This window comes from Peromyscus maniculatus, chromosome 5 (genome assembly GCF_049852395.1).
Source record: "Peromyscus maniculatus bairdii isolate BWxNUB_F1_BW_parent chromosome 5, HU_Pman_BW_mat_3.1, whole genome shotgun sequence".
Lineage (NCBI taxonomy): Eukaryota > Metazoa > Chordata > Mammalia > Rodentia > Cricetidae > Peromyscus > Peromyscus maniculatus.
In genome coordinates, this window is record NC_134856.1 from 75,784,981 (window position 1) to 75,800,577 (window position 15,597).

Below are 15,597 nucleotides of genomic sequence, written 5' to 3' on the forward strand. Positions count from 1 at the left end.
TTTTTATGTCATATCAACAGTATGTAGATTCATAGTGTCCACTGTATTCTCATAACATTGCCACTGTACATATGTATTGAAAATTGCTAACTCAATGAATTCTAATATTACTTTCAAGAAATCACAAGATATTTCAGGATAAAAGAACATGTGGATGTTTAAATATTTAAAGTATTTCAATATATACATTCAGCTATTCAAATAGATACACCCATTGATCTACAAAGACTAAGCAATTACAAACTGTTCATGATTTATCTTGGTTCAATAATCTTTTTTCCCTTTTTATGATGGGAGAATATAACTAGCATTCTATGAAAACTATTCCAAACCTTTCACTGTTTGAACTTAACCTGGGATATCAATGCTGGGTACTCTCCTGGTGTTGGAAGCAGTAGATCTCATCAGCTGTGAAATACTAGGTAAAGCATCTGGTTCACTGCAGTGCACCCTGTGGTTAAGCTATGATATTCAGCAGCTTAGCTGTATTAAATGCACTATTTGCTTGTATTATTTTTAACTTACTGGTAGTTTTATTAGAGAGTGCCTGGAAAAGCACATAATCAGAATAATGTCTAATTAAAACAGATTACCTCTGCTCTTGATTTTCTTTGTATCTTGTTAAAATATATGGGAATATTTGCTTAAGACTGATCCGATTTGAAATCAGATTCCTTTCAATAGAGTCTTCCACTGCTTGACTTATCTAAGACACAGCTGTCTAGACAGAGAACTCAGGAACTGGTAAATACAACAGGGCTTGGAGAAAATTTGGAAGGTATTTTGTAAGTAAAGGCTTGGAAAATACATTTTAGTTTAAAAACATTTTTTTCATTGTGAAACAATGCATTCTTAGGAATTTGCTTCATTTGCACCCATTTCCTTACCTTCTGCCTTACACCCTATAAAAACACAAAGGAAACACAGCTGAGAACACACCTGTTGGGAGGGGAAGAGCCAAATCTTCACTTGTGGAGCATTGGGATGGCAGACAACTCTTTGTGAGTACAATGTCATCAAGTGCGATAGTACCAGGGTAGCCTTCCCCAACTCTGCCTTCAAATTTGAGTTGAAAGTCTTCATCACTAGACAATGATAATTCTTTTCTCTGCCAGAAATTGCCTTGTTCTTCAGTGAGATTAAAGAGTATCTTTGTGTGGTTTGTGACTGTCACCTGGAGCAAGATGAGGGCCCCAATGCCAGTGCCATACATGTGATAATTAAAAATGATCTGTAGCAAGAACAGAAAGTAACATATGATGAGTATAATTTCCACTTCAAAAAAATATTTCAATATCCTCTTTTCATTAACAGATCTGGAAGGCAAATTAAATGTGCACATTCTATTGATGCCTAAGCACTTTAACACTGAATGAAGGGAGGACAGATAGGTTTTGAATTACATGCAGGGAAAACAGTATAATAAAGATGAATAGAAATTCAGTAGAAAAATGAAGAGAGTTTATTTTTCTATTTCTAAAGCAAGATTCCTCAAGGTTAAAGATTTCATATTTTCTCTAAAATCCCCATGTTGGCAATTAACCTTAAATGCCAAAGTACAGAGAAATGGAAATTTTATGAAGCGATCAGTTCACAAGAGCTCTTCTTCATTAATGGATCAATGACACCATGAGAGTGGCTTCATTATAGCCCAAATTAGTGTTTTTATGTTAAATGACAAAGGAATATTTTGTTTAGTCTACCACATTCTTATACTAGAAGCACATTTTTTTGTTCTATAAGATCCATGGGATGCCATACAGTAGTCCTGCAGAGTTGCTCTTACCAGATTTTACTTGAGATGCTAGAAAGAGGCACCAGCCTAACAGACCCTGGAAATTCCAAAACTAATGAAACTACTATTTCAAGGGATTCATATTCCAACATGTCAGAGATGGAGTTTACTAAAATATCAGCCATTATGACACAGTGGAAGAGAGTGAAGAAAAATTCTGGGAAAAAGAAGAAAATAGCTTATAAACAATAGTGATTCAGAGCTTTTTAAAGCTTTTATTATGCCAGGTGCCTGAGAGAAAATGGTCATAGAAGGTATTCTTTATACAAGGAGAATACCCTGTTGAAACACCAACAATTGTGCATATAATACACAGGAGAAATAGGATGGATGTGCTTACAGAGTGAAAGATATGATTAACTAATATGTGTAGTGGATTATTACAAAAGCCTGGACTAAGGAGAGACATGTCACATGAATATTCAAATATCCTAGCTAATGAAATCGCCAAGTGGTTTTCTTTATAAAATTATCTTCCAAGATGATTTTATGATGGTTTTCTTGGAACACTAAAACCTTCCTAGATTATTTATTTTAGTGATGAATATAAAGGCTTGGACCAACCTTGTGAAGCATCAACAAATACTAGGAATTAAGGATCAGCTTTGTGACCCACTGCTGTGTGGATCCCAGGCAGCCAGAGGCATCCCCACCCAATGTTCTGCTTTGCATTCTTCTCATTTATATAAAAACTATGACACACATATTTTATATATCCATCTCAAGGTGTTTTTGAGTCACACCAATAGGCTAATATGGAAACAACACCCTCATCTTGGTTTCCAGGGAGATTATTGATGAAAATATAAACTATCCCCAGGGCAATAAGAAGGAATTAACATCTGCAAATTATTAAGTCTTCTAAATACTTTTTATATAAAATCTCCATTTTTCCAACAATTTTTATATTTTCCATGCTACCTGTCTTTCATAAATAAAAGAGAAAAAAAACAATTTAATTTTCTTTGATTAAAGATATTCTATAAGGTGAAAGAACACAGATAATTTTATCAAAAATTTCTGGTCATTCTGCTTACCTCATACAAATACTTTTCATCCTAGAGATCCAATAATTCTCCGGATGACCTTTTCTTGCCTACTTGTATTCAATCTATATCATGAATATTAACAAAATCAGCCATTTCTCTTAAAATTTTGACATTTTCAGATATCCTTTAATATTCTCAGACATGTGCTTTAAATAGGAGCAACTGCAGTTTGGTGACCAAAGGGACATAGAGATGGATGAGATTTTTTTTTTTTAGTTACTATGACAAAATAATTATTTTAAGCATTCATAGAAAATACTGAAATAGAAAAGCTTGGAAGTCAAACTATAATTTTGTATATTTCATGCTTTACTGTTTAATTAAAGGTGTAGACTAATTTGCAATTTTGAGATTTTATTTTCTAGGGATAAATCTAAATTTATAGACATAGACTTAACATATACAAAATCTGGTATGTCAGGCTTTTAATTCTGAGAAAGTGTCAGTTCTTTGCAAGACAGAAAATGCATTATAAAAAGGATGCTTTATTAAATTTCAATTTGGTACCAAATAAAAGTGTAATCTTGTTGTGTGATTTCTCACTTCCATTCTAACCATCTGACCAAGTTCTTCTCTAAAACTCTCAACCAATTCCTCTTTTGTAAAACCTCACTGCCCAGCTGAGAGCAGAGATTGTTCTGGGAGAGTCCAATTGTAAAGTCAGCTTAGGATGAGACAGAAAATCCCCTTCAATGAACTAAAGGTTTGCCAAGGATTAAGACTGATGGTGATGATGAAGGTTGATCCACAGTTCTCCTTGGGTTACAGCTACCTCTACTGTGCACATGGTACAACAAAGAGCATTGTTAGGAAGATCATAACAGTTTAGATTGTGTAACTTTCATCTAACCTGAAGTGTTCAGCAAAAATCTCTTTGAATGTAATTTACTTCCTGTCAGTGTTCAAATATTGGGGAATATCCAACCCAGCATTATGTATGCTGTCACATAATTTTAATGTTATGTATCTCATACTACAAATAAGTAGCATATTTATTTAAAAGTCTCTTGTAAGCCAAGAAACAGGGCAATCACTTCTAAGAGCTTACTTTATAGTAAGCTTACTTACTTTTACCTTAAATTACATTTAATTATGTTGAGTCCTTTAGCTGAGAAACCTTAGACATTTATTCAAATTTTTATAGGTTATGAAGTCATGTTTTTTCTTGCCGACAATTTTAATTTCTTGTTTTAAGGACCAAATTTACTCTTTCCCTCTCTGAAAAGACTTATCTCTTTTATAGATAGCTTTAACTACCTCAGAGTCTTGGATATATTATTTATATATTGCCTATTATTTATTTTTCTTAGTGGTGATCATGAAATTCTCATGTTTCCATAATCACAAAACTCCTAGAAGGAGCAAAACTGGTATTTTGCTTACTTTGTATTATGTATAACTATGAGTAGTTAACCATGGCATTTTCCCAGTCATTTCTGAAATCTGTATAGTGTATTCATAAGAGAATTTCTCTAATAATTCTAATAATCATTCCTATTTATCCATTTTCCCCTCAAAAATGTTATGCTGAGTGTGAATACACATCTTCTCTAGTCTTAGGCACTCTTTTTTTCTATACATGACCTTTTTCAGTAGTTGTTTTAGGATTCCTGAATTTGTCCCTCATACCTTGCAGTCTTTGCTTCTCTTGCTTATAACTGGGCTTGAAATTATAGCTGCTTTCATGGGTTGCTGTGCGAAAAGGCTTTTGAGAAGGATGTAATGACCAGAAGAATTTCCGAGGGTATGGTCCACAGCTGGCTCTATGCCTGTAGTTGGGATGTTGCTTGCTTTCAGATTCCAGTCGATGTCCTCATCCTGATCCTGCTTCCAGGCACAAAGGTCAAATTCGAAGTCACATCGTTCGCTAGAGGCACCTGGAAAAATTGCAAACTCAGGTTGGGAGGGAAGAAAAACTATCTTTAAATCAACTTTTTTTCTTTCATTTTCCCTAAATTTTTTTCATTTTTTCCCATCTTACTGAAAATATATTCTTTTCTCATGCAATATATCCTGATTATAGTTTCCCCTCATTCCACTTCTCTCAATTCTTCCCCATCTCCCCTCCCCTCTGAATCCACTCCCATTCTGTCTCTTATTAGAAAAGAACAGCCTTTAAGAGATGACAATCCAACATGACAAAATAAAATACAATAAGATGAAGCAAACATTATCATATCAAAGTTGGACAAGCAACCAAACCAACATGAAGAAAAGAGTCCCAAGAGTATGAGACCTACTCTTTCTCACAGTCAAGCTTCCACTAAAATACCAAGCTGAAAGCTGTAATATATAAGCAAAGGACCTAGCGCAGAGCCGTGTTGGCCCTGTGCTTGCTGCTTCAGTCTCTATGAGCTCATATGTGCCTTGCTCAGTTGATTCAGGGACTTGTTCTGCTGGTGTCCTCTATCCTCTCTGGCCCTTACAATCGTTCTACCTCCTCTTCTTCAGGATTCCCAGAGCTGTATGGAGAGGGATCTGATAGAGAACTCCTTATAATGACTTATCATCATACCCAAAGATCAATGAATCATTTAACCTTATCTGTGATTTTTCTATTTGCAGTTGATAGTGTTTAACACAAAAACTCATAACACAAATAGCCATGGTGCAGAGAACAAGAGATTTCAGAGGGCCCAGACCAAAAGGGAAAATATACTTCATCCCCCAAATAGGCTCAAGGATTATTGTGGAAGATAAGGTTGAAGGAGTGTAAGATCCCGAGACAGTAGATGACTGCTAGGAAACATTATCTCTGTAAAAAGCAGGGACCTGCACATATGGACTTGCAGCAGTTGAAACAGCACGCACAGAACATATGCAAGGCAAAGCGAAACCAAATCCCACTTGTGGTGATATTTTATCTGAGTATCAGAGGAAAAAGCCAGCCACTATATTAGACATAGAAGTCAGGCGATGATAGCACACACTTTTAATCCTATCACTTGGGAGGCAGGGATCTGTTTGGATCACTGTGAGCTCAAGGCTACACTGGGAACAGAGCCAGGTGTGGTAGCACACACCTTAAATTCCAACAGTAGTTAACCATAAAGGTCTGGAGGTCTGTACAGACAGATAGGAAGTGACAGAGCTGGGCAGGAAGAGGAAGTAATGTAGCTGGGCAGAGAAAGGAAATGAGTTAGCAGAACAGAAAGGTATATAGGCTTGAGTATACAGGAAGTAGGTCTGTTTGGAAGTGGAAGATCAATAGGGTGAGGTGAGGTTGGCTTGTGGCTTGTCCTATTCCTCTGATCTCTCAGTCTTAACCTCAATTTCTGGCTCTGTGTTTTTTATTAATAAGACTATTTAGCAATTTGTCTACACCCAGTAACTCAGGGGTGGGAGAGTGAGGGGTGGGCATACAATCCCACTACCAGCCATGGAGCACTTGGCAATTGTCAGCTTCTAGGAGAGGAAGAGACAGTTTTCTCTGAGAGTGTAGCCCTTGATAAGTAGACCACTCTCCAGTGAAAGGCCACACACCCAAGAATATCTGGGCATCACAAATTGGTCTTGAAGGATTTAAGGACAGAAGTAAAGGACAAAGATAGATGCAGAGGGAGAGAGAAGGATCTGGGAGGAGTTGGAGAAAGCGATTGAATATGATCAAAACACATTACATGAAAGTGTCAAGGAACTAATACAAATAAGTACATAATTCAAAAATCATGGATCCCTTGTTGTGTCATGCAATAATAAAAACTCTAAGGTGATATGTTCACAGCAATGTTTAAATATAATAGTTTAGTTTGTTATATACAGTTGTGGCCATGGCTCACATAAGTTTATATTTTATAAATCCAGCACTAGTATCATAACCATTAAGAAAAAAGTTGTTTTGGCAATCCTGGGTTTCTTGTTTTTCCATATAAAATTGAGTACTGTTCTTTCCAGGTCTGTGAAGAATTGTGTTGGGAATTTGATGGGGATTGCACTGAATCTGTAGACTGCTTTTGGTAAGATTGCCATTTTTACTATGTTAATCCTACCTATCCATGAGCATAGGAGATCTTTCCATTTTCTGACATCTTCAATTTCTTTCTTCAGGGACTTAAAGTTCATGTCATACAGGTCCTTCACTTCTTTAGTTAGAGTTACCCCAAGGTATTTTATATCATTTGTGGCTATTGTAAAGGGTGATGTATCTCTGAATTCTTTCGCAGTCCATTTGTCATTTGTATATAGGAGGGCTACTGATTTTTTTTTTTTTAGTTAATCTTGTATCCTGCTACATTGCTGAAGGTGTTTATAAGCTGTATGGAAGCTTTTGTAGGGCAAAGAACATGGTCAATAAGACAAAACAGCAGCCTACATAATGGGAAAAGATCTTCACCAACCCCACATCTAACAGAGGGTTGATATCCAGAATATATAAAGAACTCAAGAAATTAGACATCAAAAAACACCCTGGCTGTCATCATAGAACTCTTATCTAGTGTCTGATGGAAGCAGATGCAGAGATACACGGCCGAGCTCCATGTGGAGCTCTGGGAGTCAAATCGGTGAGAAAGAAGAAGGACTGTATAAGCAAGAGATGTTGAGACCATTGTTGGAGAAAGCACAGGGACAAATAGCCAAACTAGTGGAAGGGCATGAACTGTGAACCAATGGCTGAGGAACCCCCATGGAACTGGACCAGGCCCTCTGGATAAGTGAGACAGTTGATTAGCTTGAACTGTTTGGGAGGCCCCCAGGCAGTGGAGCCAGGATCTGTCCTTTATGCATGGGCTGACATTTTGGAGCCTGGGGCCTATGCTGAGACACTTTGCTCAGCCTTGGTGTAGGGAGGAGGGGACTGGGCCTGCCTTGGCTGAGTCTGCCAGGCTGGGCTGACTCCCCAGGGGAGACCTTGCCTTGGAGGAGATGGGAGTGGGGGGTGGACGGGGGGAGGATGGCTAGGGAAGTGGGAGGAGGGAGGACAGGGGAATCTGTGGCTGATATGTGAAATTAAGTTAATTATAAAATAAAAATACCATGAAAAAATGAAAAAAGTTGTAACGTTATACATCTTTTGTCCTTGAAATATGTATTCTATCAGTGAAATTAACTATTTCTTTTCTTTCATCTTTGTTTCTTGTGTCTCAGTAAGAACATTAGGAATGCTATTATTAAGTAATAGAATTTAACTTGAGAAATATTGCCTGAACAAAAATTATAATTCATCACTTTATTTTTATTCAAATAAATATTTTTTATTAAGAGATTTTCTATTCATTTTACATACCAACCACAGATTCCCCTGTCCTCCCACCCCCCATCATTCTCCCCCAACCCACCCCTCACTTCCTGCCTCCTCCAAGGCAAGGTCTCCCCTGGGGAGTCAGCAGAGCCTAGTACATTCAGTTGAGGCAGATCCAAGCCCCTCCCCCCTGCACCAAGGCTGCACAAAGTGACTCGCCATAGGCATTAGGCTCCAAAAAGCTGGCTCATGCACTAGGTGCAGGTGCTGATCCCACTGCCTGGGGGACCCCTAAACAGTTCAAGCTTAACAACTGTCTCACCTATCCAGAGGAGCTAGTCTAGTACCATGGAGGCTCCTCCGCTATTGGTCCACAGTTCATGTGTTTCCACTAGTTTGGCTAGTTGTCTCTGTACTTTTTCCAGTCATGGTCTCTATATCCCTTGCTCATTGAACCCCTTCTCTCTCTCATTGATTGGTGCTGCAGGCCACAGGAATATATCATAAGAACTCAGCTGGTTATGGCAAAGTCACTACCTGGAGGAATCAGGGAATTCCTCCAGAGGAAGCCAAATCCCAAGGAGTTTTTGGTGTTACTTGGCTTGTTATATATCAGCTGTATTCTGTTATGAAAATCATGTATGCCTTCATTGTTTTCCCAATTGACTTTTCCCTAAGAAGGGCTAACAGTGTGGACTGATCACTCTCTGGACATACACATTCCAGGTATTTGGAGAACAGCCTCAGGAAAGGCTTTCTCAGGAATCAGATTATCTCCCTTAGCCACTTTCAAGGACTACAGGAAACACCACCCAGGTGGGCGCCCAACTTCTGAGGAGGATAACAATGATAACAGCCCACCTGCAAGTCTCCTGCCTTAAATTCCACAAGGAGACACCGCTTAGGGGGGCGCCCAACTTCCGAGGACTAACAATGATAGCAGCCCATAGGCAGGCAAGTCTCCTGACTTAAGGTAAATTCTACAAGAAGACACCACCTAGGAGAGGTGGACATTAACTAATAGCTTTACACAATTTAGCTCGGATCCTCCCTTTATATACTGGGACTTCCAGGGCACAGGTCGGAGAAGAGAAAAGAGAATGGAGGAACTGGATGGGTAAGAACTTGAGAGGAACAAACTGAGATGGTGAAGAACTAGATTGAAGGGCTAAAAGAGAGGACTAGAGGAACGTGATGGAAGAGGAGGAAGAGCCAGATGGGGAAGAACAAGATGAGGAAGAGCCAGATGAGAGAGAAGGAGATCTGAGAGGAGCTGATAGGGGAAAGAACTAGATAGATGAGAACCTAGAAGGAACAGACCTAGATGAAGGAATTAAGAAAGAACCTAGAGGGGACAGTAGGTAAATATAGAGAAATCAGGCAAGAAAGGAGCTAGACATGAGAGCAGAATAGAAGCTGTGTAGAGAGAGAACTACCAAAAAATAATAAAGTGTATGAACTAAGGAGTCTCGTGTACATAGATTTATTTCTTTTGATCAAAGATTAATTAGCAGCTGATTGTAGATTCTTCCCGGACCCTGGGAGGGGACTATCGAGGGGCTGGACCCCCATAGTCCCCAATAGATTGGACTCCTAGAGCTCTGCCTGGGACCTGGATGTGGATCTCTGCATCTGCTTCTATCAGTCACTGGATGAGGGTTCTATGATGACAGTTAGGGTATTCAGCTATCCATTCACCAGAGTAGTCCAGCTCAGGCACCCTATCGACTATTGACAGTAGTCTATGGTGGAGTCATCCTTGTGGATTCCTGGGAACCTCCCTAGCACTCTGTTTCTCTCTATTCCCATGGTGTCTTCATTTATCATGGTATATCTTTCCTTGCTCTCCCACTCTGTTCCTATTCCAGCTCAAACCTCCCGCTCCCATAATTCATCACTTTGTTTAATCTAGACATGGAAAATTTGTGGAATTTTACATAAAAAGTAAAATATGTAATAACTTGAATTAGTTATTACAGTAAGTTGCAGAAATTAAAGGTTAAGTTGCATTGAATGCCAAACTATCTCCCAGATGTTCTCTTCTTGAGTATTTTATTACTTGTATTGTTTAAGATATTTTTCTTTCATTTCTATGTTTATAGCGTTACACAGACATCTCTTAATATTACATAATAAGCTATAAACCTAACAGTGATGATGAAGATGTTTCAGAATTAAGTCATATACTACAATCAGTCGTGACTTGCAAATTATTTGCTTAGGACACTTATTAAAAAAAAACCTTTAAAAATTTTTGATGATTATATTATTTATTATTTCCCCTTTACTTCCCTCCTCCCAAACTCATCAATATACCCTTCCTTGCTCTTTTTCATTAATTGTTGTTACCTACATATGTATATATGTATACCTATGGCCATTTTAAAGAAGACATATTTTAGCTTGAATAGAACCTGAGTATGAATAATTTGCTCTAGTGTAGCAATATATACCATTTATAATTATTTTCAAACAATAATGTCTGATTAATTTATACTTAAATATTAATGAAGAAATGAAATGAAGGCATAAATATATGTGAGGCAGTATCCAGAAGCCAAAAGCACTTGAGAAATCCTTTGTAGCATGTCCACCTGCATTCAAACAAATAGCACTCCTGCGAAGAAAGCTTATTTGGACAACTGATTGAGTTATCCTGAGGCAATTTTATCTAAATGAGAATGTGAATGATTTTATCATCAAAACACCAGGAGCCATCCTCTCTAGCATACTGGCCAAAGAAAAACTAATAAAAGCATGTAGAAGGGGCAGCAATTTCCAGATAAAGAACTTACTGCACAATACCCTTCAAAAGAGTTCTTTCTAAATTCTTTCCATATACCATCAAAGGAATATATTTTATTTATGGGCATATTCTCATCACTAATCAGATAAAGCTTAAATTAAGAAACTGTTTCTATAGGTTATGATATAAAGAATTTGAAATACATAGGTTTTATAATTATTGTATCATTTGGAATGTAATAAATTTTGTTGTTACTTTTTATCATTTTGGAGTCAGATTAGTGATTTTTAGATCTTTCCTCTCACCACATTCAACACACAATTTTTTGGTAGCTGTTGAATATCTGAAGACACTTTGGGTTGTCTTATCCTGTAGCTGTTTTGACAAAGCGCAAACCCAGTACCATTTTCTTGTTCCCAGTTGGAAGCAGAAGTGTCCCTAATATTGCTCCATAATCTGATTTCTTAAACTGTCTTGTTTTGTTAATATGTTTCCATAAAAAACGGAATTGTGATACACAAAATATTTATAATTCAAACACACACATATACCCTGGGTAAAATATTATTCCTAGATACATGCTTTACCACTGTGCTAAATTCCAAACCCCACCTTTTTTTTTATTATAACAAAAGATTGGTCAAATTTGGACTCAGTTTGGGGTAATGTTTTTAACATTCTGCTTGTAAATGTCTTTAAAATTTTTTTTTTTTTGATTTTTCGAGACAGGGTTTCTCTGTGTAGCTTTGCACCTTTCCTGGAACTCACTTGGTAGCCCAGGCTGGCCTCGAACTCACAGAGATCCGCCTGGCTCTGCCTCCCGAGTGCTGGGATTAAAGGCGTGCGCCACCACTGCCTGGCTCTAAAATTTTTTTGGCTGGCCATGATCTCCCTCTGATTGGTCAGGGACTGTTTCCACATGATCAAAAGTCACTTTGAATGACTGTGAGGTCTGTCTCATTGACCTTGAGATATTTCTGGGACCCATGAGAATTCTTTCTTATTATCAAAATTAAAAATTTTCCCTTATGTTATATAATACTGTTACTTCATGGAGGGAATTGCCTGGGGGAGCATATATTTTAGATTTCTCTGAATGGTTATAGTACCTGAAGATAACTTCTGAATACTTGCCTTTTTATCCTTCTATATCACATTATATCTCTGTGGATTAAATTCTATGCTACTCTGTTTACGTCTTAAGATTGTCATGCTCTCCTTAATTAAAAACTATTTTTTATAGTGTGGGTCCAGACTTGAATCCAAAGTTGATCGTATGGGTTCTAATGGCTAGGCTTATAAGCTGTGTTCTCTTTTCTTTTTCTTCTCTCTTAAAATATATCTCAACAGCAGCCTCCTGTAGACAAATTTCTAAATGGTCTCATTAAATAAAAAACACGGAGCCAGGTATAGGGGTGAAAACCTGAGAGATCAGGGAAATAGGGAGGAAAGCCAAAGCTACCTTACCTCACCAACACCACAGCTTCCCTTGACAAGCTACTTCCTGACTACCCATGCCTATATGCTTTGCTGTTCTGCCACCTGATTTGCTCTCCTTGTCATCTCCTCTTCCTGCCCAGCTCTGTCACTTCCTGTCTGTACAGACCTCCAGACCACCATGGTTAACTAGAGTTGGAATTTAAGGCATGTGCCACCATGCCTGGCTTTGTTCCAAGTATGGCCTTGAACTCACAAAGATCCAGACAGATCCCGCCCTGCCGAGTGATAGGATTAAAGGTGTGTGCAACCATTGCCTGACTTCTATACAGTGGCTGGCTTTTTCCTCTGATCTCCAGGCAAATTATATTTGGAGACACAGTATATTAGGAAACACAATACATCGCCACAGCCTCCCCTCCCTCCACTTCTCCCAGTTCCCTTTGCTATACCTCTTCTTTCCCACTCTTATCTTCAGCTTAGGTATTTCCTGCCTTTTGAAGCATTATAATGTTATCAAGAGACATTTCTAGAGAGAACAGCCTTAGTCCTATGTGAGGGTCTGTCAACCTGTCCACAGAATGTCAGGCTGCAAAGTAAGAGCCATTTTCTCAGACTCTTTAACTACCCTTTAGAGATGGTTCTGATTTTGTGAAATTAAATATACTTTTGTTCAATATTCATTGGAAAAGTACTTTAGAGAATATATGTGATTATCTCAGCTCAGCGTTTTCAACATTTAAATGAACAGTTTTATTGAATGTTCATCAAGTCATAAGGCCCATTCAATATTAATACATAAATTTATAATATAAATTTGTGGCAAATGTTGCATTCAATTTTCAAATATCCTATGCCTTTTTTTAACCTAAGAATCAAAACCTAACAGAAGTATCTTGAAAAAAATGAATCAATAATTGAGTTTTTATTTTTGTTTGTTTCATATAGAAATATCTTTTAAAATAGTAGGTTATGTTATATAGGAGAAAAGGACTAAATCATGTCTTCATTGTATCTTTTTCCTTTAAGCATGCAATTATTTTGACTCAGAAGTCCATGCTAAATTGATTGGTTACTCGTTCAGCTAACCTTAAATCTTAGTCCATATTTTAATTATCTATATGCCATTACCTCCACTACTACTAGGCATATTTCCATACCATCATTTATTAATTTATTTTACATTGTGTAACTTGATGTCTAATCCATCACAAATTAGACATATAATTTTTATTCAATGTCATTTCTATTTTTGTCTTTTGTGATACCTATTACCTCAATTTTTGCATCTTAATATTTTTGTCTTAAGAAAGATTTGTACTTCTTGATTATGGAATTACTCTTTTATACATAATTCCTGCTTAAAATTTCACTTATAAACATAACTGCTATTTTTATAATTCTTCCTTGTCTTGTCTAACTCCATTCCCATCTGCCTCCTTATTTTCCTATTCCTTTTACTCCTATTTCACACAAATCCTCTTTCTAAGTATTTAATATGCATGGTATATATTAACTTGATTTGTCCAATGAAATTGCAACAACTAGTTTTAGGAGAATGAAATCACCCCAATAATCTCTATCCTTGCTACTTCAGAAGTGTCTGGGTAATAGTACAGAAGTAGTTTTAGAAAGTGTGTGTGGCTACTCTTTGATTCTCTCAATATTGTTCATTGTAGAAGCTCTTTTATTGAGGTCCTGCGCTGTCCATATTGCAATTTCTAGTGCGTTAATAGAACATAATTTCTATGAGCTTTTATAATGAGGTGGAATTCCTTCTCACCCTACTTTTGGCCCTGTGACTCTCACTCTCCAATCACTACAATATTTAAACAGTTTCAACAGTAACAACCCAGGACACTGCTCATTATTATATCCCAACTCCTATTGTCTTTCTAGATATACCCCAACCCCCTGTGCCCATGTTGGTCCTCATTATTATGACTGAAAACAAAGCTCTCTCTTTAGTTTATATAATATTCTTTCTTACTTCAAGAAAGTAATTACCTAAGGAAAAGTATATGCAACTCGTTTTGTTAAAAGTGTAAAAAGAAAACTGACTCTTGAAATGTTAGACATTTATTTAAGCTATTAAAAAAGAAAAGTTATTTTATATTGACGATTGGAATTCAGCAACTATACACTCACATGTAACAGTATTTTTGTATGGATAGTGAGTTCCTTAGTTTTCCATCAACAAGCTAGATTAATATCAGAAGAGGATCCTCAGTTGAAAAAACTGTAGGCAACTCTGTAGGACATTTTCTGGATTAAAGATTGATTTTGTTGGTCCCAGTCCACAGGGAGGTAGTGTCACACATGGGCAGGTGGTACTGAGTTACTCCAGAAAACATTCTGAGCAAGCCATAAAGAGCAGTCAGTATGCCATGCTCCTCTATGGCTTCTGCATCAATTCCTACTGCCCAGGCTGTCCTGAGCCTCTGTCCTGACTTCTCTTAGTAATGGACTAGGACCTGATCGTTGAAAGCTGAAATAAACCCTTTCCTCTCCAAGCTGATTTTAGTGATGATGTTTTATCACAGTAATACAAACCCTGACTAAGAGAGATAGAGTACATTTGACTTTAAAATGCATTAGAAAAGGATGTTTGGAGAATATATAAACACAAAATAAAATTTTCATACTGAGCAGAGTAGTTTGATAAGCTTGATAACTTATAGAAAACATAACATAGAAATAGTTCATTGTGAGTGAATGTCAAATCATATTTATAATTTAAAATATTAATGCCTGAGCTAGGTGTATGCCAGGGTATCTATAGGAAGAAATAGATTTGACACCATTAAATATGAAAAATTCCAACTGTAGTTTCTATATATAAGTTTATAGAACTAACATACAGTGATTACCAATTTCTTTCCTTGATTTTAACTCAGCAGAGGTTTCTGACTCCTCATGTTATTACTCTATGCACAGTCAGCAATGGACATTTATAGAAGAGCATCACTTGCCTTTGGAAATCACCAGGATTGGGTGTTTTCCCATTTCCCTTCTGCTGCCTCTGATTCTGTCACTTTTGTAAGCATTCTCCTATTAACTCTTGCTGATATCTGGGATTATTCATGCTGTTCCTGTTGTCTATACTCTCTATGATATTTATCTACTGATTGTATTTTTTATTACCATTATGTGTACATGAATTTCTAAGCAGTCTTATTAAATAAAAAATACGAAGCCAAATATAGGGGGTGAAAGCCTTAGAGATAAGGGAAATAAGAATAGCCACCAGCTAATTTTACCTCACCACACCACAGCTCCCAAAGTGAGCTACTTCCTGTCTACCCATGACTTTATGGCCTTGCTGTTCTGCCCTTTCATTGGCTCTTAGCCCAGCAACCTCACTTCCTTGTTACTGCCTGTCTGTACAGAC

The 15,597-nt window shown here is 37.2% G+C and overlaps 1 protein-coding gene across 1 annotated transcript in view; it reads right to left on the bottom strand.

Moving 5' to 3' along the window:
* Positions 1 to 15,597, bottom strand: part of Malrd1 (MAM and LDL receptor class A domain containing 1) — a 602,817-nt gene that overhangs the window by 312,547 nt on the left and 274,673 nt on the right. The window contains exons 25-26 of the mRNA XM_076572692.1: positions 4,474 to 4,721; positions 940 to 1,231 (exon numbers count right to left, since the gene is read on the bottom strand). Of these exons, the coding sequence (XP_076428807.1) occupies positions 940 to 1,231; positions 4,474 to 4,721 (540 nt within the window). The remainder of the gene's footprint in view (positions 1 to 939; positions 1,232 to 4,473; positions 4,722 to 15,597) is intronic.